Source organism: Hyperoodon ampullatus (assembly GCF_949752795.1).
Source record: "Hyperoodon ampullatus genome assembly, chromosome: 18".
Classification (NCBI taxonomy): domain Eukaryota; kingdom Metazoa; phylum Chordata; class Mammalia; order Artiodactyla; family Ziphiidae; genus Hyperoodon; species Hyperoodon ampullatus.
Window position 1 is genome coordinate 5,077,725 of NC_136931.1, and position 27,857 is coordinate 5,105,581.

Sequence of the window (27,857 nt, forward strand, 5' to 3'; positions counted from 1 at the left end):
CCTTACCATTCAGATACTTTGAAAGGTATTCGTGCTCACGTGCAGTTTAATACTCAGCGGTTTTCTTTGGCAACAGCTTTTACCTCACGAACTGTCCTCTCATGTCACTCTCAGTAAAGAGGTAATTTGACTTTATAACATATTCAGCAGGTTGAAAATCTTTAAGTTGAGGCTTCAGGTAAAATACACTTAGTGACAATAAAAACTCTTCTGTGCTCTCTTCATAGAATTGGCAGAAAATATTTCAAAATCTGAAGAGGCATAGTTTGAATAATTTTAGACCATTTATGTCGTCTCTTAAAGAAGGTGGTAAGTACGTGACTTGCATGGAAATTAGTTTGCTCTTAGGTGTTAATTTTACAGCAGAAAGTAAGGGTGTATACCAAGCTTTTGCCTGAAAAATTGGTGAAATTTATGGGGAATTAAAGTGCTGACTGGGGAAATGCCCTGGAGATGAAGAGCTGCAAATGATAGGAAAATACAGCGTCTGAAATAGAGACGTAGTAAGGACCATAGGCGAAGGGTCATGGTTCCTCCTGCTCCGTGGTGCCGGGGTGCTCAGGGCCAGTGTGCTTAATACTCCCGGGGTTACTTGTCATCCTTATTTTTCTCATTTATTTTATCCTATTTTATTTTTGAAGCTGTCTTAAAACTTTTTTTTCCCCCTGAAAGAAGTGAGGAGTAACTAAATAAAAGTGAAATAATAAGATGTTCCATGGTTGTGTCATACATTTATTTTGTCTTGTAGCTGGTGTGTCTTTTGACCCTCTTATCTAAATTGCAGCGATCACTAACCCTCCCCGGCTCTGTCGGTGCACTGCTGATGTGTCTGTGCGCTTGCTTTGTTTTGTAGACTGGCTCACGGAGTGATCCCTCATCCCCGTTGGACTTTGGTTCTGTGGTGCAGATGGAGCGTAGGACTCGGGTGTCTGGGCCAGAGTGAGCGAAGCCCGAGGCCCAAGATGGAGAAGAAACGACGAAAGAAATGAAAGCCTCTTTTCAGGCCAAACCACAAAAGGCCATGAAATTTAACTTTTATTTACCTTGGACTAGACTGTAAAATGGCTGATCAGTAATGTTTCAGCTTTTAGCCGAAACAAAAATTAACTTATAATCAAGGAAGAAAAAAGTGCGATTTGAATTTATGCGATTTTATGACCATATTCACTCATGACCATGAAGCTTGTCCACATCTGGCTGCTTCTGCTGGTGGTTTTGCTCTGTGGGAAGAAACATCTGGGTGACAGACTGGAAAAGAAATCTTTTGAAAAGGCCCCATGCCCTGGCTGTTCCCACCTGACCTTGAAGGTGGAGTTCTCCTCAACAGTTGTGGAATATGGTAATGATATTATTTTAAATGTTAGGGACTTCCCCCCACCCCCGATGTGGTTTTTTTTTTTTTCAGATTTATTGTAAACATTAGCTTTTGCCAAAAGCAATAAATTTCGAATGGGCTGAGTGCGTAGTGTTTGGATATTAATTCTGCTGAAGTTTGTTTTTCCAGTATAATTAGCTTATATTAAGGAGGGAAATTGACATTCTGAATTATTTCCCTAAAACTGGATTCCATGGAACAGATGTCATTGTAGCTGGTGAGGGTGGGGACTTTGGAGGGGCTGAAAGTTTATGTGACCAGTTGTGGATAACTAAGCAATTAGTCTTATATAATCTGCTCTGCATTTTGTTACTGTTTTCAGTGAAATAAAACTGAGCCTTCGCTTCTCTGAATTCCTTCTTCCTGTTTGAAAACCTTGCATGCCTTTCTCTGCCATACACTCAAATTTCTGTTAATGTTTGGTTTTTGAAAAATAGCTCAGGTATCTGATTCTAAGTGATGTGTCCTGTGATCAGTGGGGTTCATCCACATCGTTTTAACTCAAAGCTCTGGAAACTGCCATCCAGGGTGTTTAAACTAGTCTGTTTGTTTACTCCTCTTTCTACTAGGTTTTATGATATGTAAGCTTTCTTTTACCAGGGAAGTTTTAGATTAAGTATAATCTTATGTGATAATATAGGTACGTAAATTCTCACTTTTATTTTGTGGTCATTGATTGCAGAGTATATCGTGGCTTTCAATGGGTACTTTACAGCCAAAGCTAGAAATTCATTTATTTCAAGCGCCCTGAAGAGCAGTGCAATCGACAACTGGAGAATTATCCCTCGAAACAATCCATCCAGTGACTACCCTAGTGATTTTGAGGTGATTCAGATAAAAGAAAAACAGAAAGCGGGGCTGCTAACACTTGAAGATCATCCAAACATCAAACGGGTAACACCCCAACGGAAAGTCTTTCGTTCCCTCAAGTATACGGAGTGTGAGTACTGTGACCTTGGGCTGGTCTGTATCCATCTCTGCTGCGCTGGGAATAGAGGGAGGATATGCGCTTTCACACGTGGCAGAATTTGAAAAGCAGCACAGAGAACATTCCTGTCCCTCCATCTAGTTTCGTCAGTCGTGAACATTTTCCTGGCAGGAATTTAAAAAACCAAAAAGAGACTTCGTGCTTCTGATAGAAACAAATAATGAAAGTTTGCAGTAGAGGGTGATGTTTATCTCTGTCGTGTGGGAAGTGATTTTCACCAGGTTCCTCTCAAAGCGTGCAGGCTTTGAGGCCCTGACGCCCCTTCACACTCTGAAATGAAGACGGTGTCTTTGAGTCTCCTTTTTATTTGCATGTTGCTTCTTTCAGCGCGTGTTTTTATTTTTGAAGGCATCTCGCAAAACCCATCTTCCTTGGGTTTCATTTTGCTTTTCTCAGACCCTCCTGACCGCGTACCGTCGCGCCTCCCTGGGCTTGTTTAAGCTGGGAGCTGGCAGGTGCAGGGATGGAAGGAGTTTGCTGAGTCCCTTTCAGCTCCAGGGCTTACTCTCCTAGTCCTTACAACTCGCGCCTGTCGGGATAAGTTTATCCTCAGATGACAAGTTGCATATTATTGCATAATATTTTCCAAAGCAAATGTATTACCAAAGGAAAGGGTTTTTTTCCCCCATTTGACATAAACTGGGGCAACAAATTGCTAGTTCCATTACCGTTTATTGTCATTTCTTTCATTAGGTGGAAAAAGAAGATTTTGCTTTTCTTTTTTTGTCTGTCATATACTAGGCCTGAGAGCCTCTGAGGTTTCAAAAACACCCAGGGGACAAGCCTGACTAATTTGCATCCTGTGACAGCCAGTTCGAGCGTCAGCTGTGGAATTCAGGTGTCTGACTTTGCAGAGCTGTCTCTCTGCTAGTCCACGTTTCGTGGTGCTTCTTCTCTTTGAAAAGCAATAATCTCAGAGCAATCCAGGAAGATAAAAGCAAACCAAAACTTGTACAGTTAGCCAAATTATATAAATTGTGCCTTTTTAATTTTTTAATCTTAAAGAGCTGCAGAATATTTTAGGAAACATAGAAGGGCTGGTTTTAGCACAGGAAGCGTAGGGGCTCATGGTTGGGGTTCCCTTCTGTATCCTCTCCACCATGGTTGTCAGATGCTGTGCTCGACAGCCCGTAAGGAAATAGTCTGTATCTCCTTCTTGTTAGCCATGACCTTCTGTGGTAAGCAAGTCTTCTTTAAGCTTCAGTGCTTCTCATCCAGAAAATGGAGATAATACCACCTACCTCAGAGTTCTTACAAAGGTAAAAGGAAGTAGTGCGTGTGAAGAGAGCTTAGCAGATTTCTTAGGCTGTTGTGAGAAGACATTAAATGTTCATTTTTTTGGAATTCCCTGGCGGTCCAGTGGTTAGGACTCCATACTTTTACTGCTGGGGCCCGGGTTCAATCCCTGGTCGGGGAACTAACATCCCGAATACCACGCGGCATGGCCAAAAAAAAAAAAAGTTCATTTTTTCTGTGGCTCTGTTGTTCGAAGGCTTTGCTTTATTTTGGGTTGGAACCTGTCACACTCTGGATCCCATCCCTGGTCTCTCCATGGGCCATAAGACAGAGCTAACCTGAGTTCCACCAGACAGCACTGCAGGGTATTTCAGGGCTATCCTGGTGTCCTTAACAGCTCCTTCTCTCCAGGATAATAAAAATATCCAGTTCTTCCAGGGGTTCCTCTAGTATGACCTGGCCTCAAGTCCCCCCACCACTTTAATTGCTTTTCCTTGAATACTTCCTGTTTTCTCTTAACGAGTGAAGCCAGAGTTGAATGCAGTCCTTTGGTTGCAGTCCCGTCTGCTGAAAGGAGAGCACAGCAGACCCATCCTTTGTTCGAATATTGTCCTTCAATTAGTGCCCAGGCTGTTGACCGAAGGAACAGAATCAACATGGGAGGTTCAGTATAGAATAATTTCAGTTGCACTGTGCAAATAATTACTTAATGGAATTGACATGACTGTATATTTTTCCCGGTCCCTGTACTTTCATGGGTGTAGCCTGGTGAGACCGGAAGGAAAGCTCAAGTAATTGGCTTTAGAAACAGAACCTCAGTGGTATTACAGATTTACCCTTTAGAAACGGATTTGAAATATGGTTTTTTTCTTCATTATAGCATGGTTTTTGAAAGGTAAAGGGACAACCCTGTGGTATTTCTTCTACTTTTTTCTTCCACTAAAAAAAAAAGTATTTACAGATAGTAAAATCCATGCTTTTTTAGTGCACAGTTTGGCGAGTCTTGGTAAAAGTGTGCAGTCAGGTGCCCACCAGCAAAATCAAGATACAAGACAGTTCCATCACCCCCAGCAATCCCCCGAGTCCTCTGTTTTGCTTTTTCAAGGGTGACGTTCTAGCAGATACGCACGCTGAGGACGTTGGGCAGGTCACAGTAGGAAAAGGTCAGAGCGAGGTGTCCTGGGATCACACTGTAAACGGTGAAGCGTCACCATCGCTTAGTGCACATTTTCTTATACTCCGCCCTCCCCACCCAGCACACACACACTTCTGGTTCAGTGGGAATAGTGGCTGATGAAAAACCAGGCATTTCTTCGGTTTTAGTATCATAGTTGACTTTATTTCTTCAGAAATGATTCTCTTATCAGTCTTTCCCTGCCTTACATCGGTTAGAAAATTCCAGGTAAAGAACTATTCAGGAATAACGAACTATTCGGGAATAACGTGATGGCTAAGTAATATCCCCTGACTCTAGCCGCGTGGAGAAGCTCCTTCTGGCTGAGGGGAGGGAATATCACCACCCTGCAGAAGGGATTTCAGATGGGAGTCCTTGCACTGGGGGAGTGGCTGTTTCCCTGACAGGTACGTGTCCCCTGCGTTTCTGATCTTTCTCTCTCGTGGCTGCAGCTGACCCCGCCGCGCCCTGCAACGAGACCCGCTGGAGCCAGAAGTGGCAGTCGTCCCGCCCCCTGCGCAGGGCCAGCCTCTCCCTGGGCTCCGGTTTCTGGCACGCCACCGGGAGACACTCGAGCAGACGGCTGCTCAGGGCCATCCCGCGCCAGGTCGCCCAGACGCTGCAGGCCGACGTGCTGTGGCAGATGGGCTACACAGGTGGGCCTGTCAGCCGGGGGGCCTCCCCTCCAGGGCCTCACGGGTCTGTCCTTCTGCGGGTTGAGCTGGACGCAGTCAGCTGCCCCTCGTCTCTGGCTCCTGTTGTGGGGGCGTCTGCTTCTGTGGCTTTTCTCATTGTTTAGTCCTGTTCACTTTTTGTGTCTTATTTTCCTGTACTGTTTCTGAGGTTACAAGGAGTAGACTGTGGAGTGTTTCTTTCCTGTTGACACATGTGAACAGACACAGCACGGCTCCTGCCAGAGCTGACTGGCAGTCCAGTAGAGTTCTGTAATTTCCCAGGGAATGAGATCAAATCCAGAGATAGTTACCTTGATTTGGGCAGTCCCGTGAAATCGAGCATGTCCCTCCTGTGTGGTGCCCCGTGTGCGGCATGGCTAAGTGATTGACTGTCGAGCTTGTTACCTTTTGTTTCAGAACAGGAAACAATAGTAACGACCATATCCTGAGAAATAAAACTCACAACCCATCAGATTTTTTTCTTGCTGATACATCATGGCAGAAAATTCCTGTTTTAACTAATGTGAAGGTTTGGACCCTAAATATCAGCCCATGTTTCTGGCGCCTCATACCTCACAGTTTGTCTCAGTGTCTTTCCATTTCTCCTTGGCTTAGAGACCGTTACCTTAGAGAACCAAAGACCTTGCCTTACTGCGCCTCAGACTTAACACCCGGGGGCTGACATTTTATTAAATTACTGTCTCTTCTTGGTTTATCTTTTTAGGGGGAAAACTTCACAAAACAGAAGTTCTCTAATCATCAGAAAAGCATTTTTCCTTCCCCCCAAACCAGCTGGTTTCCAGTATTGTGTCTGCATTTTTAAAAAGTAAACAATACACTTTGTTGGTTATCTCAGTGTAATTGATTACTTAACGTAGTATTGATACATAAATGCAACCCTCCTACCAAAAAGACACTACCTTTGTTACTTCTGTTAGCCTCTCAGTGAGTATCTTGTATTTTTTTCTACGTGTTTTCTAGAATTCCTTGATCTAACAGCATGAGTCATGTTTCCCATCGGAACAGATGGCTTTGGGCCAGTATCTGAAGTAGACTTGTTATCGTAGAGAAGTGTGTAATGCGGTGGTTTTCCTTAAAGTGTGGTTTTCCCTGCGTGTGGTGGGCAGCCCCTCTCTGCAGAGTCGCTGTCGTTAGTGAGCAGCCCTGAGTCCTTGTCGGGGGTAGAAACGGCCCTGCCCTCCCGTAAGTGAGTGCTTTGTGCCGTCCTTAGCCCCGTGGGCCTCTCTGAGGAGACGAGGAGATGGAGACTTGGAGAAAATTGCCCAGAGGGGAAAACCGGTCATTGGTGGAGGATCGGGAGAGGTGGTCCCCCACCCCCAGAGCTGGTGACGTTGAGGGGCGTCCGGAGGGACTCTCTGTGTGTCCCCAGGTCTTACTTAGCGGCAGGTGATGGTATTCCCCTGCTGTCCCCTCCTCTCCTTAGCACCTGGCATACTGTGTGCCCTCTGGGCAGGCTTTGGCCCTGGATCACCTGTCATTCTCTCTGGGTCCCAAAGAGGGATGTATTTCATAAACGATGATTTCTCAAACACGATTGTGCTTTCTTTTTGGCATAAGGTGCTAACGTAAGGGTTGCCGTTTTTGACACCGGGCTGAGTGAGAAGCATCCCCACTTCAAAAACGTGAAGGAGAGGACGAACTGGACCAACGAGCGAACGCTGGATGACGGTGGGTGGTTGATGTCCTGAGAACCTGAGGGGGTGTTTTCTGGTCACGGGCGGGCTTTGCATCACTCCCATCCTCCGTTTTTTGAGCTGAGAGGGTATTTTTCTGTGTAAATGCTTAAACAGTCTGTGTATAGCAGTTATCCAGACAGACCCAAGTTGTTTTGTGTCTTTTGGCAGCAGCTTTTCAGAGTAGGTCGGGAGGTGAGTGAGGAGGGAGTGACGCCTGGTGGAAGGGAACCTCCTTTTTGGGGGGAGAGCAGGAGCGGCTGCACCCCGCGGTGGGGCTGGCGAGGCCTGGGCTCTGAGTGGAGGCACTGGAGAGGTGCTGGGGAGTCTGTGTCTCGGGCTCGGAGAATGAGCTCGTTTGAAATGCTGCATCTTGGCACACGTTGTATCAGCTGTGTTTCGTGCCTTTTTCCTTTTGGACAACAGGGCTGGGCCACGGCACGTTCGTGGCGGGTGTGATAGCCAGCATGAGGGAGTGCCAGGGGTTTGCTCCGGATGCAGAACTTCATATTTTCAGGGTCTTTACCAACAACCAGGTAGGTGTTTTGTGGACCCCTGAAACGTAAAGGGTTGATATTAAAATGTGAAAAGTCAAAACTCTAGAAAACGTGCTGGTTTAAAAGCAGCACCCGTCTGCGATGCTGAGCTGCGGCTGGCGTCCCCCGTGTGCCGTGCTGTCCCTCCCGTCCCTCCGCGGGGCGGCTTCGCCCTCCTCCCCCCGCCCCCTTCGTCGGCCTCACGGGAACCCCAACGACCCTGCTCCAAGGGCATTCCTTGACCTCCCGTTTCTCCTGTCCCGCCGGCCGGCCCAGGGTTCCTGTCCACCATGTCTCAGGCACGCTTCTTGTGCTTGAGAGAACAGCCCCATGTTTGTGTGTTTGCCGCCCCTGCTGGACTGACCGCCTTGAGGGTAGCCTCTGTGCCCAGCACCCAGTGTCGTGTTGGGTAACGTGGATTTAGAAGCTTGTTCCCTCACTCTGCATTTGGAAACGTTACTGAAAAAAGGGAGGGTCCTAGTATTTATTAATTGTTAAAATTTAATTTTTGCATAGGTAATACATAGTTCAAAAACATCAAAAGGCAGCACAGGGATACTTCTCCCAACCCTGTCCCCGTCCGACAGGTTCTCACCTTACTTCCCCATGTTCCCTATGTGGTAGTTTCTTTTTTTCACATACCCACTCCTCCTAGAATTTCTTTTGCACATTCAAGCAAATATAAATATATTGTTTTGTTTTTAAAAGCCTTTAAAATACATAATTCTTAATCATTATGTTGATTCTTTTTCCACTGTAAGTTTTTTTTTAACATTTTGTATTTATTCACATATTTTCAATTTCCAGTGCTCTTTATTTCTACCTGTAGATCTAAGTTTCCATATCACGTAATTTCCTTTCAGCATGAAGACATGCTTTTAGTATTGCTTGTAATGCAGTCTGGTAGCTATGATTTCTCCCAGCTTTAGTTATCTGAAAATATCTTTATTTCATCTTTATTTTCAAAAAGCTATCTTCACTGAATATAGAATTCTGGATTGAAAGTCTTTTCATTCCCTCCAGCGCTTATTTTATTGTTTTCTGTCATCTATTGTTTTTTACTCTAAGTTTAATTTTGTATCTTATAAAACACGTGAACGGTGATACACAAAGTAATTTAACTTTTTTGTAAGGAAACTATGAGAGAAATAATAACTATCAGAAGTAATTCTGTGAAATAACTTTCATTGATACCATTTATTCAGTCTATTTAGGAATAAAGAATATTAGGCAAATACATTAAACTATTTAGAAACACTTAACTGAATAGATGTGTCTTAGGACAAGTCCTTTTATAAGAGGGGCAGCTAGAAGTTTGAGGTCTTCCCTGGGCAGGCAGGCTGTGAGGTCAGGAAGGCGCTGGACGTGAGACCGGGTGGGACGGGACCCTGGGAACCTTGCCTCTCCCCAGAGTCCAGCCCCAAGGATTGGAAGCTCTGGGTGTAGTAGTTTACATCGCAGAGCATTTGTCATTCTTGGGCTCTGTTTCTGAAGTTTAAGTGAATACTTCATGCTGCTGAGAATCTAGCATTTGGAGGCTTCCACTGCAACACCTAAAGGGCTGTTTTAACAACGGGCCAGGTCTCCTACACGTCCTGGTTCCTGGACGCCTTCAACTACGCCATCCTGAAGAGGATCGACGTGCTGAACCTCAGCATCGGGGGCCCCGACTTCATGGACCACCCGTTCGTCGACAAGGTGGGTCCTGCCACTGTGCGGAGGACGAGGCGTTTGGTGACGACCCCTGCTCTGCCTTGCGCCCCGCTTTGCTTCATGTCTAGTGTGCTGGTGGCTAGTCGCCCACCTGGTGACCACTCTGTGAGGATGTGAACCGTGGTGACTTGTGTGGGAAGCAGCACGGGCTGCTGTGTTGCTTCCTCTCATCTGAGCACACGGCCTGTCTTTTCTGCGCGTGCCTGGAACGCCCGGGTCTGCTCTGTGCGTGGATCTGTGTCCCGGAGTCTGTCGTCTCTGGACATTCTGACTGCCAGCCATACCACGTCTGTAGTGGCCTGGTGTTGCACTTTCAGGGGGATCCCTTCTTTTTTTAGTTCTGTTTTTGCAAGTTGTGGTTATTTTTGAACAATTATATATTGATTAAGAGTGGTGTACTTTCATAAAGAAATGCTTGTTAATTTTGTAGGTGTGGGAATTAACAGCTAACAACGTCATCATGGTTTCTGCTATTGGCAATGATGGGCCTCTTTATGGGTAAGTACCCCTGATAGGAATAACCTTAGAGGTATTTTTTTCCTTGAAATAACTGAAAACCTGTTGTTCGTCTGTCTCTGTATCTTGCTATACCTGTCTAAAACTTTGTATTGTGGATATTTTCAGCACATACAAAAAAAACTTTGTAATGAATCTCATGTGCCCACTCACTCCAGCAGTTGCCAACTCAAGGCCGATTTTGTTTTTGTTTTTTTAACTTCGCTGGAAATAGCAATTTGGAGGCCTGAAGTTTTTATTCTACTCTTTTTACCCCCAAAATCAATCAGGAAAGTAAATCTGTTAGAAATAAATGGATTCTGCAGTATTTATTGAGACCCACTGTGCACAAGGCACAGGGGTAAAGAGGTAAATAAGTTGAGGTGCCTGCCTTTTTAGTAAAAATAAGGTACAGATACAAGGAGACTAAAATGAGGAGAAAGTGCAGGGTGGCATAACAGACACAGTGTCTGGGGGACTGAGGAGAAGGATCAGATAGGGAGGGACCAGAGAACAGTGTCACAGAAATGTCCCTTTGTGCCGGGTTATGGTGTATTAAAGTGGCTTGGAATGCGGGACATCAGTCACTGAATCACAGGCAGTAGTGAGCTTTTGTCTGGTTAGTGATCCCAGTTTTCTTTCTGCTTACAGCTCCAGTTTTTATTCTGTAGATAATGTATATAAATAACCTCTTGTGCTGAAACACTTCCGCAGTGGGATGTCAGTCACCCCACTTTACCAGGCCCCCGGGACGTGCGTGGTTCAGGGCCGTGGCAGAGGGCTTAAAGTACCTGCAGAGGAAGGAGAGAACGTACAGAGCCTGCCTCGGCGTGCCCTGATCCAGAAGGAGAGCCACCTGGCGTGGCTGTTTGCTCGTGCCTTCAGGAGCACACGCCCTGTCTTCAGGGACATCCTGGCCGTGCTGCTGGGGCAGAGCAGGCCGTCTTGAGCGCCGACGGAGCTCATCCAGGGTGGGGATTAGGCTGGACTCTGTGAAATTAATGATTCTGTAGGTCAAAACCCGTGCACATTTGCAGTCATGGTTCCAGCCTGAGAGCTGTTCTGTCAGCGATCCCATCTCCTTGTAGGGCTCCAGGGTTGGGGATCTGGCTGGGTCCTCAGTCGTGTATGTTGTGACTCACAGGCGTAAGTGGCGTAAACACGTCCCAGCTATAGTTCTGCCACGAAGAGCACCAGCTACTTAGTAACCTCACCCAGTTTCCATGTCTTCTCTTTCTAACGCTTCTCCCTTTGTCCCTCCCCCCACTTCTGACGTCCCCGCTCCAGGCCAGCCCTCGGCAGCTCAGCATCCCCGGGTTATCTGTCAGTTCCCCAGCCCAGCTCTCCCTGCACGGGGGACGTGGGGTGGCGGGGAGGGTGCGGGGTCGGAGCCAGGCACGTTTGCCCTGCCCTTGGGCTGTGGGGCCTTTGCTTCTCTGAGCCCTGGCCCCCTCGCCTGGCTCTGGAGGGCGCGACACCCGCCCGGGTTGGTGGCTGTGAGGATGAGGGTGAAATGAGACAGCCGAGGGAGAGCACCACGAACACCGAGCCTCTGCCAGTGGCAGCTGTTCCTTTCTCTTCCTTTTTTCTGTGTTTCTGTTGTTAAAACATCGTCTAGCAGTTTCTTTAACTAAGGATCTGCAGTGGATCATTATTGCCTGATCAGATCTAAACTTTTCTCCTTGGTTTTCAAGGTCTTCCTGGAGTCTAGCCTCGAGTTGGCAAACATTTTCTGTAAAGGATCAGATAGTAACTAGTTGAGTCTTTGTGGGCCACATGGTATGTTGCACCTACTCACCTGCCCTTGTAGTGTGAAGGCAGCATGGACGTGTAGACGAATGGGCGTGGCTGCGTCCCGGTAACACCTTATTTACGGAAACGGGGGCCTGGTTCTGCAGCCGTCGCCTCACTTCCCGCTCCGCCGTGCACTCTTCCTCAGGGCAGGCTCCTCCTCGGGTCTCCCTCACCAGATCCTGCTGCTGACGCCCCCCTCCCCCAAGCCTGCCTTTCTTTCCGTTCACACCAGCTCTTCCACATGCCATCCTGACTGCTTTGCACACACTGGTCACTCTTCTGAAATCCTGTGACTTCTGTGGGCGGTCACACTTGAGGGCTTCTAATGAAGGAGCTGCTCGTGCTTAGTGGGTCAGGGGGATCTCGGGAGAGGAAGCCCCGGTGTCAGACTCGTGTCTGCCCACAGAGCCCCACAGCATCTGGTGTCCGCCACTGCTGGGTCGGCTGGGGGTGGCACGCGGTCACCGTGGCACAGCCTGAACGGGTGTGGCTTACTGCTGGGCCTCGGGTAGGGCTGGTCAGGTGACAGTAATGCACTTGAAGAGCCCAGTTATTTATCGGAGGCGTGGTGCTGCCTGACACGTCCCCACGGGTACCCCTTCTGGGAGCTCTCTGGGGTCTGGCACCCTTGATGCTTAGATTTCATGGTGCCAAGGAGTCTGCAGCTGCACTTCCCCCTTTTCAGCACCAACAAAGATCTTCTGATGCTTTCCCCTGATATTAAGGGTGTAGAGTGTAGGGATTGGCAGGTAGAGGCAGGGTGGGAAGGTGGTGGGTTTTGGTATCAACTTCACTGGAAATTCTGCCCCTGACTCTTCTGTCCTCATCTCTGCTCTTTGCTGTCCTAGAAATCTGTAAACTTTTACTGGCCGCCAATTAACACATCACTGTTGGTGCTTCTGAGCAGCCAGCTGGTAGCATGCTGGCGGTGGGGAAGCGAAGGAGGCGACACCAGCCCCGTGTGGTTGAAACAGTGGTATCTTGCTGCTGCTGTCGCGTCAGCTGCTCGGACTCAGTTGTGGTTCAGGAGTTCATTTTGTGGTGGTGGAGCGGAAATAGATAAAGCTTGGAAGTGCAGTTCCATAACCGGTTGTTTCATACTTTCAAATAGTTCATCTTGACTTCCATCTTGACTCCGTAGTTTAAATGTGCGTGTCATTGCGGATCTAGTGCCCTTGAAGTGCTGGGAAGAACCGCATGCTTTTTCACACGCATCCGCGTCTTCCCGCTGAGGAGCCTGGGGTTTCGGAGAGATGAGTGGTCCCCACGGTTCCCACGAGGAAGGGGGACACCTGCCCGAGACCGGGGGAGAACTTTCACTTTCTAACGGTGGCAGGTTCACGTGTGTGGCTGCAGTTCCTTCCCAGAGGAGCCGGGGACCGAGCTGGGGGGGGCTGCGCTCGCAGCAGTTGGGAGGTGGTGTACGGACGTGCACGCAGGTGACGGTGCTGGTGGTGGCCAGTCTTGTGAAGCTCGGAGGAAGGGGGCTCCTGCACGCCTGGCAGTAGTGAGGGGAGAAGAGAGTCTTGGGCCGGAGGGCGGTAAGTTGACAGGGAGGAGAGGGCGAGAGGAGGAGAGGACGTCCCAGGTGTGGGGAGACCACCGGGCCGGCAGAGGTGGCAGTGCCGGGCCAGCCCCTCACAGCCGCACGCGCCTCGCCACGGGAGAGCCTGCTGCGGGCTCCGACTGTTCTGGGGCTGCTCGCCCTTGTTTGAATCTTTCATTTAGAGTGGTTCCTCTCCGCCGCCTTTTGTGTCTTTTTCTTGCCTCGATGCAGCACTCTGAATAACCCTGCTGACCAGATGGATGTGATCGGAGTGGGCGGCATTGACTTTGAGGACAACATCGCCCGCTTCTCGTCGCGGGGAATGACCACCTGGGTAGGCACTGCTCCTTTAGTCCGGCGTGCCCGCGGGAGCCGCGTGCGAGGGCCTCGGGGCTGTCTGTGAGCACGGAGAGAAAAGCAGCCTGGAGGCAGCCCGCCGCGAGGACGCGCTCTGGCGCCTTCCGTGTCTGCCATGTCCCCGTGGCCCAACGGGCAGGTGCCGGTTCTTACTGTGTTTTCCGGGTCCACTTCTTTTTAACTTGTTTCTGAGTAACTTGTCATTTAGGTCAGTTGGATTCATGTGCACTGGTCCTAACTGGTAGGAGGAGGACCAGCAGTCCTCCGTGCTGGGTGGGATGATTTTTTTTGGCCTTGGGAAGCAGGAGAAGCCAGTGAGCACGGCTTAATATCAGCTCCGCTAACGTGGGAATGATTGCATTTAGCTGGAGAAAATTGAAATGACTCTAGCAAGGTAATTAGTTCAGCTGCGTGAGCTTTAATTATGTGGCCGACTCCTCCTCCCATCTGAGCAGAGCTGGGGTCGCTGGTGCTCCCTCGGGCGGCACTTGGGGACCCTGACCTGCCCTCCGTGTCCCCCTGCTGCTCCAACCCCCCTGCCATGTCCTCGGCCTTTATCGAGGCCTGTGTTTTGACGGCATTTTGAGAAACGTTCCTGAATAATCTGTGGAGCTGCAGGTGAAGACGTCTCTGCTCAGTGTCCCACATGTGAGGATCCAGAGTCCATTTATGCCTGATTTGCCGGGAAGGATTTTTTCACTTCAAATTGGTGTACTTCTTTCTTACAGAATATAACTCCTATTGTAATTCTCATTTTGCCCCAGTTTCTGGGAAGCTTGAGAGAGTTCTCAGTTAAACTCTTATCCCAGGTTACTTGTGCGGTTATATACTCACTGTTCTTAGTCATCCTTTCCCCTCTGGTGACAGATTGTAATATCCAGTCATGTCACGTACTTTTTTCCTTGTAAAGGAAAATGTTTCTTTTTTTTCCCCTAATTTTTAATTTTAAATTTCTGATTTTTCTAGCATATTTCTAATTTTAAAATTATCTAGAAATAAATCAGTTTCCAGTTTTCAGCCTTGCATGTTAGCGAAATTTAAAACATTCACTTTTAAAATGCTTTATGGCATTACTGTCATGCTGGTCATTACAAAACGCACCAAAAATAATTTTATTTTGTACACTGTCATTTTAAGCTTCTTCTGAATTGCAGTGAATTTCAGATGAAAACCAGCATTGTACTGAGGTTACAGTGTGTTTAGCTGACCCACGTTTCTGTTCTGGTTTTATTCACTCATAACTGCACGTGGCCGTGTGCCAGTGTGTGTGCCGTGGTAGAGACCACCCTGCTTTTGTTTACAGGAGCTGCCAGGAGGCTATGGCCGCATGAAGCCTGACATTGTCACCTACGGCGCTGGAGTGAGGGGCTCCGGCGTGAAAGGCGGGTGCCGGGCGCTCTCGGGGACCAGCGTGGCTTCCCCAGTGGTGGCGGGCGCTGTCACCTTGCTGGTGAGGTGAGTGTGGCTCGGCTGGGAGGAGGTGGCGTCGGGACCAGTAAGGTCACCAGCTTGGCTGGATGTAGATCACATCCTGGGGCCTCACCCCGCCTCTACAGAAGAGGCAGGAGTCCATTTTTTCTTAGATGGTTTTTGTGGGCGTTAGATGAGCCCGTCAAGCCTCCTGCTGTCAGAGGAGCGAGGAGGGGAGGCCGTTGTGTCTTCCGTGCCCAGCCCAGCGGCTTCTCTATGTACAGATGTGTTCAGTGGGGAGGAAGCTTTTGCTTTCCTCATCTCCCTGCAGCAGCTAAAATGCCTCTGTGGTGGGTCAGAAGTGCTTTTATGGTGTGAGAGGGAGCTCATAACAGATGCCGAGCGGCAGAGAAGTGCTTCTTCGTTTCCAGCCTTAGAGCCCGGCGAGGAGCCAGAGCCTGAGCCTGGTCTTGCGCTGTCGGCGGGAGGGGGGTTGTCAACCTGTGGCTGAGTGTGAACAGTTCTTTTTTTCTGCCAGTAAGACTTGATGCCGCTTTCCTCCCCTCACTTCTCCTTAAGTCGGATCTCCCATCTAGACCTATTAGAAAAGGTCCACCTACACACCACGACCACCCATCATTGTAGAAAAATATTTAGCAACTTAGTAGAGTCAGTTTTTCCTTACTTAAGTTTACTGGATTTTCTCCCCTGCATTTAGGGCCTTAAAATTTACTTGTATTTATAATATGTAGATACACAAAAATGCGTGTTTTAATGCTGGTGTTCTAAAGCAAGTGAGAATGTCTGGGCGCCGCTACCCGAGTCCATCTGCGTTCCGATGATGAGCCCTCTACCAGGCCTGACCCACCAGGGTGACGTGTCACACACAGGCCTCCAAACAAAACAAGCATGTGGACGCAGCGGGCCTCACTCCGAGGCCGGGCCTCTTGGCCACGCTGCATCGAGTCCCCGCAGGACCCACCTCGATCCTTCCCTTCTCCCGGCCGGGCTGCGTCCACGTGTCCGGAGCCTGTAACTCCTACCTGTTCTTGTCTCCTGCAACCTCTGAGGTCGACTGTTAAGTTAGTGGGAAGATGTGTTTTCCCGATCGATTTAGTAAAAACAGGCGCTAGCTCAAGAGTCCATGTTCTCACAAGCCACGCGGAAGGCTGAGGAGCGGTGAGGCAGGTGCAGAAACGAGCACGTTCGTTCGCATCTTGCATGAGTTTTACCGAAGAAGCTCCTGTTAGATACCGATCAAGATTGGAGGTCACATGACTGCACACGTACAGTGCACACGTACAGGGTAGGGATAGTCTGGTTTTCATTCTGTTGCTGAGAGAAAATGAGCGAATATGGTATTTGCCCCCAGCACAGTCCAGAGACGTGAGCTGGTGAATCCGGCCAGCATGAAGCAGGCCCTGATTGCAGCAGCGCGGAGGCTGCCCGGCGTGAATATGTTTGAACAAGGCCACGGCAAGCTGGACCTCCTCAGAGCCTACCAGATCCTCAGCAGCTACAAGCCACAGGCCAGGTCGGTGTGCTTTCCTTTTGAACAGGTCTTTCTTCTCTGCACCAGGCTCCTCGGCACAGAGTATTAGCCTCCAAATGGAACCAGCCCCAATCACACAATGCTCGGGGGCCTCAGGGAGAGCTTTGCAGTGCTGCTTCTGCTGGGGCGCTGCCCACTTCCTCATGTTCTGCTGTTTGTAACGTCAGGGATTTAAGGTAGTGACTTCCTATTTCTTTTTACTTTGTTAAAACTTTCCTTTGAAATAACCTTAGGTTTACAAAAATCTGCAAAAATCGTATGGACATTCTCATATACCCTCTCCTCGGCTTCCCCTCAGGCCAGCACCTCGGTAGTCCATGATTCCTCTGCTAGAGCTAACAGGTGCACCCTGATGCTGTGCTGGGGTTAGTCTGCAGACAGATGCGCAGTGGCCGGCTCCCCTCGTGTCCTTCGGTCCAGGCTCCAGGCCCCACGTTGCATGCAGTTGCCATGTCTCCCTGGTCTCCCCAGACCCCTGACAGTTCATCTGTCTTGTCATTCATGACTCTGAGTCCTCTGATGCTTTCTCGTGATTAGTGAGGTTCTGTATGTTTGGCAAGAATTCTTTTTCACTTCTTATTTTGAAATGGTTTTAGATTTACAACAAAGTTTTAAAAATTGGTGCACGAAGACTCATAAACCCTTTACTACCTTTCCCTGATGTTAGCAACTTACATAACCATAGTAGAAGCCTCAGAGCCTGGAAGTTGGCACTGATATGTTACCATCTACCAACCTGCAGACTGTATTTGGATTTCACCCAGATTTTTTCCCACCCCTGTCCTTGGCCTGGTCCAGGATCCAGGCCAGCATCCACGTTGCATTCAGTCATCGCGTGTCCTTGGTCTCCTCCAGTTGGGACAGTTGGCTCAGTGTCCTTCCTTTTATTCTGGGTGGTGCTCACCTGCATCATGAAGTTTAGGTGATGTGTCAGGCTGGACCCTCCAGGAAGCAGATGCCAACGTGGACTTAGACGGCCAAGAGACCTCCTGGGGGAGGGGCCTATGAAGGATGAAGGGGCGAGGAGGGAGGAGTGGCAGGAGGACCCTCACACCCAGCACAGGTCTGAAACCTCCCCGATCACGGAGATTCCCTGAACCACAGTCGCCTGGTAGAGGCGCCTGTGTCCCCCAGGGCTGGGCCTACCCTGGTGCCCTCTGCGCTCAGTCCTTGGCACAGATGTAGTGGAGGGTCCACCGGCGTCCGTCAGCTGGGCTCCACAGCAGGAGATCTGGTGCCGTGGGTAGCTCTGCCAGGTGTCCACTGCAGTGACTGTCCCTTTGTGACTGCGAAGTGTCTGGTGGGGACGCCCTTGAAGGTGATCTTGTTTCTTACAGCACAGGGAACTCTACTCAGTGCTCTGTGGTGACCTAAATGGGAAGGAAATCCAAAAAAGAGGGGATGTATGTGTACATATAGCTGATTCACTTTGCTGTACAGCAGAAACTGACACAACATTGTAAAGCAACTGTGCTCCAATAAACATTAAAAAAAAAAAAAAGCGGATGATCTTGTTTCTTAACACACTTTCCGTCACTGAGTTTAGCCTCCTTTGTGGTTCCTCCCTGTAACAGTTCTTACTGTAGAGATTGTCCCATGGTGATTTTCTGTTTCTCTCATTCCCTTCTGCATTTATTAAATGAAATTCTGCTGTAAGGAAGAGCTGTCCTCCTCTCTAATTTATTCAGTGATATCAGCGTGGACACAGAGGTACTTACTTTACTCTGTGGGTTATAATCCACTGGTGTCAGTGTTTATTTTATTGCTCATCTGTCCCAGGTTTGGCTCTCGTGTCTTTTCAGCATGTCTCCATCAGTTGGGGGGCACTTCCTCACTTTTTGGCAGCATTTCCGTGCCCAGTGTTGGTATCAGTTCTTTGCCCGAGCAGCCCTGGTCCTTTAATCGGAGACTGGGTTTAGAAACGGACACCTGGGCACCAGGTGTGCTCTTGGCAGCTGTGCTCATAGTGGTTTCTAGGCCCTTTCAGCAGACAGAGCTGGCGAGTGTGTGTACACACACACACCTGTACCTGTTTCTACGTCCATGAAGTCATCTGTCTCCTGATCCCGCCTGACGCCACAGCCCTCATCTTGAGTCTTCCTCCTTGCTGGTTATCCTTCTCCAGCAGCCAGAAACCTGGCTGGCACTCGCCACGATGTTTATTTGCTCAGTCCTGGTACCCACTTGTGGACAAGTTTTAGAACTGCTAGCTTGTACCGTGCTGTTGTAGCATGTAGTCTACTTCTGTCAAAGTGATTTAGGTTAATATCTTCCTCCCCACCACAGCCCTTTCAGTCTGGTTTTGCTGTTTATTTTCAATGCAGTTGAGTTCATGTGTTAGCATTTCTGTTTGTTTTCGGATCCCCCCACATCCTGGTTGATTTCAACTAGTTGTGTGTCGGGTTGTGGCTCTCAGGGTGGGGCTGCACACGGAGCGCACCTGGCCAGGTGTGGCTCCCCCCGCCCCTTTCCCTCCACCCGCACACGTAACAACGCCATCAGTGTTTGCTTTATCCTTGCATTTCTTTTTTCACACACGAGCAGATACATACCTACCATCGTATATCCCCTTTCTTACGTGAAGGACAGCAGTACTATAAATATTCTCTTGTACTTTTTTCATTTAACAGTATCCTGGAAATCACTTTGTGTCGGTTCACAGAGATCTTTCTCCTTTTTTTTTTTTTTTTTTACAGCTCCATAGTGTAGATACCTTTGTTTATTCAAGCACATATCTATATATGGGCATTGAAACTGTTTCCAGTATTTTGTAATTTTAAGCTGCTTGTGCCTGTGCATTTTAGTTTTGTTGGAGGTGTGTCTCCAGGGAAGATTCCTAGAAGTGGGGTTGCTGGGTGCAAGGTGAGAACAGAGGGCACTCTTCCAGGTCTCTCCCTTCCCTTCCAGAAGGGCTGTGCCGTGGGAGCTTGCCTGTCTGCCCGGAGCCTCACCTGCAGTGTCCGGCCATGCTCTACTTTCTGCCAGTCTGACACGTGAGAAGTGCTATCTCAGTGTTGTTCTAATTTGCCTTTCTCAGGTTATGAGTGAGTTTGAACACTTCATCTAGAGCTAAGAGCTGTTTTTATATCTTTCTTGTGAAGTGTTTGTTCATTTCTTTCACCATTTTTCTTTTCGGTTTTTACGCGTTCTTATGTTAGGGTGAGTAACCCTTTATTTCAAGTATTTCTCCCAGTTTGTTGGTTGCCTTTTGACTTTGTGAAAGTGTTTTTGGCCATGTGGTTTTTTTCCTTTTTAACAGCCATATTTGTTAGTCTGTCATTGCTGTCGCCCCTGGATTTTGAGGCACAGAAAGCCTTTCCCTGCACTGAGGTTAAGGAGGGAATCGCCCATGTTTTCTTCTAATGCTTGTTGGCTTTCTTTTATTTACTTGAGGGGATCTGATCCATTTGGAGTTTATTCTTGTGTATGGTCTGAGGTGGGGATCTAATTTTATCTTTTGCCGAATGACCACCCATTTGTCCCCGCTCCAGTTATTTAAAAGTCCATCTTTGCTCCAGTGCCTTGAGACTGAGTCCCAGGTCTGCTCTGGGACTGGTCACGTACTCGTTCTCCACCAGCCGCAGCCACCAGATTCCAGGCTCGCAGAGGGGAGAGGTGACGCCCACGCATCCCGCTGTGCTGCCGGTGAGGCAGGCTGGCCAGGAGGCCTCCCCAGCACAGGGCGTGTTCTGAAGCCAAGTTCCCAGACCTCAGCCGAGGGCAGCCCTGGAGGCCGGCCCTTCCGAGGCCCAGGGCCGCCCCGTGAGGCTTTCCAATGCCGTCTACTGCAACACTGGGTTTTCGGTTTCAGTTTGAGCCCCAGCTACATCGATCTGACCGAGTGTCCCTACATGTGGCCCTACTGCTCCCAGCCCATCTACTACGGAGGGATGCCGACGATCGTCAACGTCACCATCCTCAACGGCATGGGTGTCACGGGAAGAATCGTGGACAAGGTGAGGCTGCCCTCTGGCCAGCGGTGAACTTAGGCGTGGCCCAGATTTACTTCTGCAGTTAAAAGGCACAGGTCCTCCTCCTGTCTGGGTGCCGGGGGATTGGAAGTAGTGGTTTGTTCTCCCCTGAGTGCTTTATATGTAAGTCAGGGATATAGTAATGAGGCCAGTGTGCTACTCTTTTACTTTGGCATCCTGAGTTTGACTCCTGAATCAGCTAATTGCCTTTGAATCTTCATTTTTACAGTTTCCCGTCTATAATTAAAGGCTCACTTATAATTATTTTATTGTCTAATGAGGACACATGGGCCTTCATGTTTAGAAGGCGTGGTCTTTATTTGAATTTTGTGTTTATAACTTGTTTTACACTTACTACATAAACATTATCACAAAAATAAAGGATCGGGAAAAAGAGCAGAAAAGCGACTTCAGCCCTACACACTAATAGAGCCACTATTTGAAAAAGAAAGTTCAAATCATATTTTCTAACAAATTACTGTGGTTGTTTAAATATTTAGGTGTATTTAAATTGACTCAGTGCCCACCAACACTTACTGTATTCATCCTTGCTTTTTCATTTCCGAGTCCCTCATTTCATCTATTTCTTGATTGCAGGATTTCACTTTCCATGAAGCTGTCACAGAAAGTACATTTCTTATGATTTTGTGAGATGAATAAAGTCAGTTGCCTGAAGGAAAAAAAAAAATCTTTTCCAGCCCTTATCTGAAATAGATATTTTTAGTTTCTTTGTGTGGTAGACAAAAATTTAGTCTTTTTTCTTTTTCAGTTCTCATGTTATAAACATTTAAAAATGTTACTATATGTAAGCACCAATGTTCTTTCTAATGGTTGTTTAATACTATGTAGAACTGTTGAATCGTAATGTGCTTACTGTTTCTTCTTGCTTGAGCAGTTAGGTGGTTTTCAGCTGTAAACATCTCACTGAATATCTTAGTATATATCGTTTTCTTTTGTTCTGAATTATCAACATAAACTCCCTGGATTAGTATCCCAAGTAAGAGGGCAGGAACATTATTAATGGCTCTTGGTACGTAATGCCAAATTCTTTTCAAAAGAGGTGCATCAGCTCAGATTGCCACTGGTGGTGTACAGAGGGGTAGTGTCTCTGCTCTGGTGGTACGTCCTTTTTTTCCCAGTTGCATGAGGTTTTAAAATATTGAGATAAAATTCACATGCCATAAAATGCACCCTTTTAAATTGTGCAGTTCAGTGGTTATTAGTATATTCACAAGTAGTGATGCAATCATCATACTGGATAATTCCAGAACATTTTCATCACTTGAAGGAGAAACCCCTGTTAACACTTCCCATTCCCCTTCCCTCAGACCGTGGCATTTCCTAACCCCTTCTGTCTCCATGGAGTTACCTTTTCTGGACGTTTCCTATAAATGGAGTGGTATGTTACGTGGTCTTTGTGACCGGCCTCTTTCACTGAGCGTAATGTCTTTAAAGAGGCTCATCTGCATTGCAGTGTATATAGTGCTTCACTCCTTTTCATGGCTGAAAAGTGGTTCATTGTATGGATAAGACCCTGCTTTGTTAGTGGTTCATTGTATGGATAGACCCCACTTTGTCAGTCGGTGGACATTTGGTTTGTTTCTGCATGGTTCATCTTTTAACTTTAAATCTACAGGGGGTAGTCGGTACCTTGTTTAATGATTTGTAAGGTGTGTATCTGCATGTTTGTTTACTGATTGTATTTCCTCTTGTGTGAATTCGTGTTTCATTTCCTTGGCCCATTTTTCACTAGAATTTAGGTTGTCCCTATCACTCCGAACAAGATCTTCATTTCATAGAGAGATTAACCACTGTTGTGTGTCATGCAAAAAGATTGCCCAGATGATTGTTTTCTTGTCTCTTTAATGTTAGAGGTGGTTTAAAAACTTGGGGGGGGGGGTTGTGTAAAAGTTTCACTTTTTCATGTAGTTGAATTTTCATCTTTTGTGAGTTCTTCTGTTTCAAAAATTAGAAGCTTATCCCTCCAGAAATATAAGAAAAATCTCAATTTTATTTTCTACTCACTTGCCTTTTATGCTTGTTAAATATTTAACGTTTTCACCTGTGTTGAGTTAACTTGATATGTGTTCCAAGCGATGGATAAAAGTTAACTTCTCTCTTGTTAACCAGTGGTCTGAAAAGCACTTTTATTAAAAATCCCTGTCCTTTCTCACTGTTCGTGATGCTGTGCCCTACGAATATTTTTCTTCTTGTTCACAGTTTTTTTTAACGTGCTGACTTGCTTGGGGGGGGAGTACGTCGTTGCGCTCTGGCTTGTGAGGGAAATGAGTAGTTCAGGTTAGCTTGAAACGCTGGTTCGCTGTGCGAGCTGCCGTGCGTCTCCCGTCTCGTGCTTCCCTTTCGCCTTCCCCCAAGCCTGGAGAGGCCTCCTCCGGGCGCCGCGTGCACTCCGCCTGCCCGGTCGCTGGCTCGGAACCTGACTGGTGACACTTTGCAGCCGTGTCGTTTTATTATTTTATTCCTTTCAAACAATGTGATTCGTTAAGCGTACAACCAGTTGAGATCTAACCCCAAACCTGGGAATATTCTTTTCTGTAAGTTCTCTGCAGATGCGAGCTCTTCGTCAAGCCGTGTGTGTCCGCACCCCCCGCCTCCTTTTAAGCTTGCGGGGAACTTGTCTTTAAAGGCGGGGTTGGTCAGCGGCGGTGTCCCTAGGCTCCTCCGGTGGGTGACGGCCTGGCGCTGCACGCGGCCTTGGGCGCGGCTGCGTGGTGCCGGCTGGGCGGGCGGTGACCCGGACGGAGCTCCTCACCCGAGCCTCTGCCTCTCTCCTCCCGCAGCCCGAGTGGCAGCCCTACTTACCGCAGAACGGAGACAGCATCGAGGTGGCTTTCTCTTACTCCTCAGTGCTGTGGCCTTGGTCGGGCTACCTGGCCATTTCCATCTCCGTCACCAAGCAGGCCGCCTCCTGGGAAGGCGTCGCACAGGGGCACGTCACGGTCACCGTGGCTTCTCCGGCGGAGGTGGACGTACGTGCGCGCGCGGGGGCTCGTGGGGAAAGGGGGAGGGGCTGCGCACCGGGCGCTGGGCCGTGAGGCGCCGTCCACGGGGTCCCGGCCTGGCGAGCAGGGGGCGGTCACAACCCGCTTGGTGAACGGGGCGTGGGTGGGCTGTTCTGTGCCACATTTCAGGCTTAAAATGATTGTAAAACGTAGGGCTCATGCTATGCAGTCTAGTCGTTTTTAGGAACCAGGTGCCTTAAATTTGAATTCTGAAACCATTCATAATTGAATTCATAATTCTGAATGGAATTAATTATGATACACAAATGTCCTCTCCTGCCGTTGTTGTGAGAAATTCTTGGGTTCTGTTTGGGTTAAATTGATAAATAGAAGTGAGGTTTCCAACCTGAAAACCTGAAAGTTTCTTCTGAGCCGAAGGGACGTTTCAAATTTCTTCTATGTTTTTCAGTCCAACAGCGCAGAGCAGACCTCGACAGTGAGGCTCCCAGTTAAGGTGAAGATAATCCCCGCTCCTCCTCGAAGCAAGAGGATTCTCTGGGACCAGTACCACAACCTGCGCTACCCGCCCGGCTACTTCCCCAGGGATAACCTGAGGATGAAGAACGACCCTCTGGACTGGTAAGTGGCCGCCAGGCCCGGCGCCTGTCCTCGGCGGGGCGGGGACGGGAGGAAAGGAGATCAGCGGCAGTGATGTAAGGTCACCTGTGTGTGACCACCCTAGTTCACTCCCAGCATGTCCGCGTGGCCATGCTGAACTTGTCCAGTGCAGGTGGTTGCTGGCCTTTCACACCCACGCCGCCGCTAGAGGGATGCTCCAGTGCCCCTTACGAAACATTTCTCTGGCCACACCTTCTCGTCATCTTATCTCCTCCGTGCTTGTGCCGTGCAGGTGATTTCCGGTTATCACCCACTTTACATGCAGCCCAGAGAGAGCTGGTCTGAGAGGCTGACCCGCGTGCCAGTGGACTGGCTCCCCGGCCTCTGTGGGCAGTGGAGCTGCTCCTTCAGAAATGCGCCCTGTGGCCACGCGGCTTTTATTCCCAGTAAGGACTGTTAGTTCTAGTGCCGGGCTTCCTGTGTTGCAGGAATGGCGACCACATCCACACCAACTTCAGGGACATGTATCAGCACTTGAGAAGCATGGGCTACTTCGTCGAAGTCCTCGGCTCCCCCTTCACGTGCTTTGACGCTAACCAGTACGGTGAGGGACACGGGGTGCCGGCCCGGCGGTCCCGCTCCGCTGGGGAAGGGTGGAGGCAGGGTAGGCTCTCCCGTTCCCGGTGGCGGCCAGGACCAGAGAGAGTGGCCCATGTTCCTAGAGCTCAGCTGAAATGAGAAGCTCTCAGAATCACTGGGGACGAGGACATTTGTACACTTCTGTTGTATTATTTTTTTTAATTAAAAGAAACTGTAGCACAGAATTTTGCTTCTCTTCGGGTGAGTGAATGTCCGTCACATAGAGCATCACCAGTGAGACAGGCCGCAGCTGGCTGGTGTCCGCGGGCTGTTGGACCCTGATCCTTTCCTTTTCACCCCCTTCTAAAGCGGAACAGGGCACAGGCCAAAGTACTAGAAGCCAGTAACTGGAGTTGCTGAGGCCAGTGAAGTACCGTGTTCCTGAAACGGTGGTGCCCTGTGGGTGCGGTGGCCGTCCTCACCCGGGCACTCTGTCCCTCAGGAACGCTGCTCATGGTGGACAGCGAGGAGGAGTACTTCCCCGAGGAGGTGGCCAAGCTCCGGAGGGACGTGGACAACGGCCTCTCGCTCATCGTCTTCAGCGACTGGTACAACACGTCCGTGATGAGGAAGGTCAAGTTTTACGACGAAAACACGAGGTACTGATATGAATTGGCATTTGGATAAGGAATTTGACTTTCTGGGAATTAAACTCCACCCAGCAAAAACGTAGATTGTTTGGCCTGTCGGTGGTCTTTTCGGCTGTCAGATTCTGGCGACTGGTGAGGGCAAGCGCTCTCTTCATTGGCAGAGATGTTCTTGAAAGTTGCTTGGGAAGGAAGTAAACTAACTGCTCATTGACCCAAGTTCTCACTGAAAGGGGTCCTTGTCCTTGTTGATCTTAGACCCTTCGGCTTTAAATTTCTGTTTAGTTCTCTCCCGCTCTCCCACCTCTCCTTTACCGAATCTGTATACATTTAAATGCGCCAAGAAAACAGTTACTTAAAGAAACCTTTCAGTAGATTGGGTATCGATGAAGGATTCCCAGCGTGTTGTGAATATGTCATCCTTATGATGTATGTTCTTTCTTTAGAGTCTGTGGCTTGAACTTCATGAGCTTCTTTCTTCCTTTACTGATCCTCTCGAGGTGTAGGCTCTGTATGCAGTGCGTTTATGTTAAACGTGGTGCATTTCATGAAATAAATTGGGCTTTGCTTTATTCTGCACGCTGGCAGGAGCATTTACATTGCAGTGCTAGTGAAACCCAGGCAGTTAGGCTCGTTTTTAGCGGAAACCTAGTGTGGAGGGGCTGGACTCTGGTGGGAGAAGTCAGCTTTGTGACAAAAATATCAGGCGTCTGTGGGACGCTTTAGTCCTTCATTAAGTCCCTGTCACTTTCACAGGCAGTGGTGGATGCCGGACACCGGAGGAGCCAACATCCCAGCCCTGAATGAGCTGCTGTCGGTCTGGAACATGGGATTCAGCGATGGCCTGTATGAGGGGGACTTTACCTTGGCAAACCATGACAGTAAGGTTTTGTGTTTGTTTTTAGTAGGGCTCATCATTCCCAGAGGTGGGCAAGCACAGGCTGTGCGTCTTTGACGTCTGAGTTTCAGAGAGAGAGAGTGATGTGATATCACCTAAGTAAGCAGGGTCTGTGGAGAGAACTGATCAGTGTCTTCACAAAGGGCACCTGTAACACTGGGTGTTAACCCTAGTTTTTGTCCAGATTTTTAAAATGAAAATACTTCCTGCGAGCATTCCTAACTCTGGTACCACCTGTAAGGTTCTTTGTGTCCTGTATGTTCCCAAATAGGTCAATATCCCCCCAGGCCCCTGATAATGTATAAATTCTGTTTATGAAATAATTGCATATCTCATTTAAGAAGTCCCCCCCCTTTCATTTTGGTGGCTATTTTCTAAAACAGTGTCTTGAACGTTACTGTCACTAACTCTGCTCATCCTGACTTAGGTTGTCCCCAAGTCTGACAGCTCCAACTTCTAAAATCTACCCAGAAACCTTAGATTAATAGAATAATTCAGCTTGAATTTTGGGGTAATTACTTGCAGTTTGTGTGACCAGGCAATAATAGCAGCTCCTCTCTTAAGATTAGAAACGATTTTAGAAAATACATAATGTCTAAAGATTGCATCTGCGGTAAATGAGTAGCTGCTGATGAAAGCATTCAGTGTTTCTAGGTTCTAACTTTGAATGACTGTTTTCTAGTGTATTACGCGTCGGGGTGCAGCATTGCTAAATTTCCAGAAGATGGCATAGTGATAACACAGACATTTAAGGACCAAGGTAAGGAATGCTATTCGTATACTTTCTGGTTTCCCTTTTTCTTTCTTTCACTTTTTTTTTTTTTTTTTTTTTTTTTTTGCGGTACGCGGGCCTCTCACTGTTGTGGCCTCTCCCGTTGCGGAGCACAGGCTCTGGACGCGCCGGCTCAGCGGCCATGGCTCACGGGCCCAGCCGCTCCGCGGCATGTGGGATCTTCCCGGACCGGGGCACGAACCCGTGTCCCCTGCATTGGCAGGCGGACTCTCAACCACTGCGCCACCAGGGGAGCCCTCTTTCACATTTTTTAATCACAGTTTTTTGTTTTTGTTTTTGTTTTAAATTTAACTTATTTATTTTTGGCTGCGTTGGGTTTTCGTTGTGGTGCGCCGGCCTCTCACTGCGGTGGCTTCTCTTGTTGCAGAGCCCAGGCTCTAAGCCCATGGGCTTCAGTAGTTGTGACCTGCGGGGTCTAGAGTGCAGGCTCAGTAGTTGTGGTGCACGGGCTTAGTTGCCCCGCGGCATGTGGCATCTTCCCAGACCAGGGATAGAACCCGTGTCCCCCGCATTGGCAGGCGGATTCTTAACCACTGTGCCACCAGAGAAGCCCAATCACAGGTTTATTACATGTAATTCACCTACCATAACATTCACCCTTTTAAAGTGTGCAGGTCATTGAATTTTAGTGTTTTCACAAGTTGTGCAGTCATCACTACCACCTAATTCCAGAACATTTTCATCACCAGAAAAGAAACCCTGTACCCATTAGCAGTTTGGATTTTGAAAAAATTCTTTGCAGTATGTGTATGTTACTTCAGGTGAGACATCTTGTGTAATATGTTCTGGGGGATACGTAGAAAGATAAGACAGTCTCTTGCTACTAATTGGAATATGTGTGTAG

At 48.3% G+C, this 27,857-nt stretch overlaps 1 protein-coding gene across 1 annotated transcript in view; it reads left to right on the forward strand.

The window, feature by feature from the left end:
* Window positions 1-1,170: 1,170 nt before the first annotated feature.
* The window catches only part of MBTPS1 (membrane bound transcription factor peptidase, site 1), a gene marked incomplete at its 5' end in the record, with an annotated part of 37,496 nt that continues 10,809 nt past the window's right edge, over window positions 1,171-27,857 (forward strand). Inside the window, 17 exons of the mRNA XM_079723704.1 lie at window positions 1,171-1,339; window positions 2,058-2,315; window positions 5,226-5,429; window positions 7,026-7,136; window positions 7,568-7,677; window positions 9,259-9,375; window positions 9,821-9,888; window positions 13,457-13,559; window positions 14,886-15,037; window positions 16,365-16,526; window positions 20,356-20,500; window positions 23,317-23,505; window positions 23,948-24,117; window positions 24,585-24,700; window positions 25,178-25,334; window positions 26,079-26,203; window positions 26,903-26,980. Coding sequence (XP_079579830.1) covers window positions 1,171-1,339; window positions 2,058-2,315; window positions 5,226-5,429; window positions 7,026-7,136; window positions 7,568-7,677; window positions 9,259-9,375; window positions 9,821-9,888; window positions 13,457-13,559; window positions 14,886-15,037; window positions 16,365-16,526; window positions 20,356-20,500; window positions 23,317-23,505; window positions 23,948-24,117; window positions 24,585-24,700; window positions 25,178-25,334; window positions 26,079-26,203; window positions 26,903-26,980 — 2,434 coding nt within the window. The remainder of the gene's footprint in view (window positions 1,340-2,057; window positions 2,316-5,225; window positions 5,430-7,025; window positions 7,137-7,567; window positions 7,678-9,258; window positions 9,376-9,820; window positions 9,889-13,456; window positions 13,560-14,885; window positions 15,038-16,364; window positions 16,527-20,355; window positions 20,501-23,316; window positions 23,506-23,947; window positions 24,118-24,584; window positions 24,701-25,177; window positions 25,335-26,078; window positions 26,204-26,902; window positions 26,981-27,857) is intronic.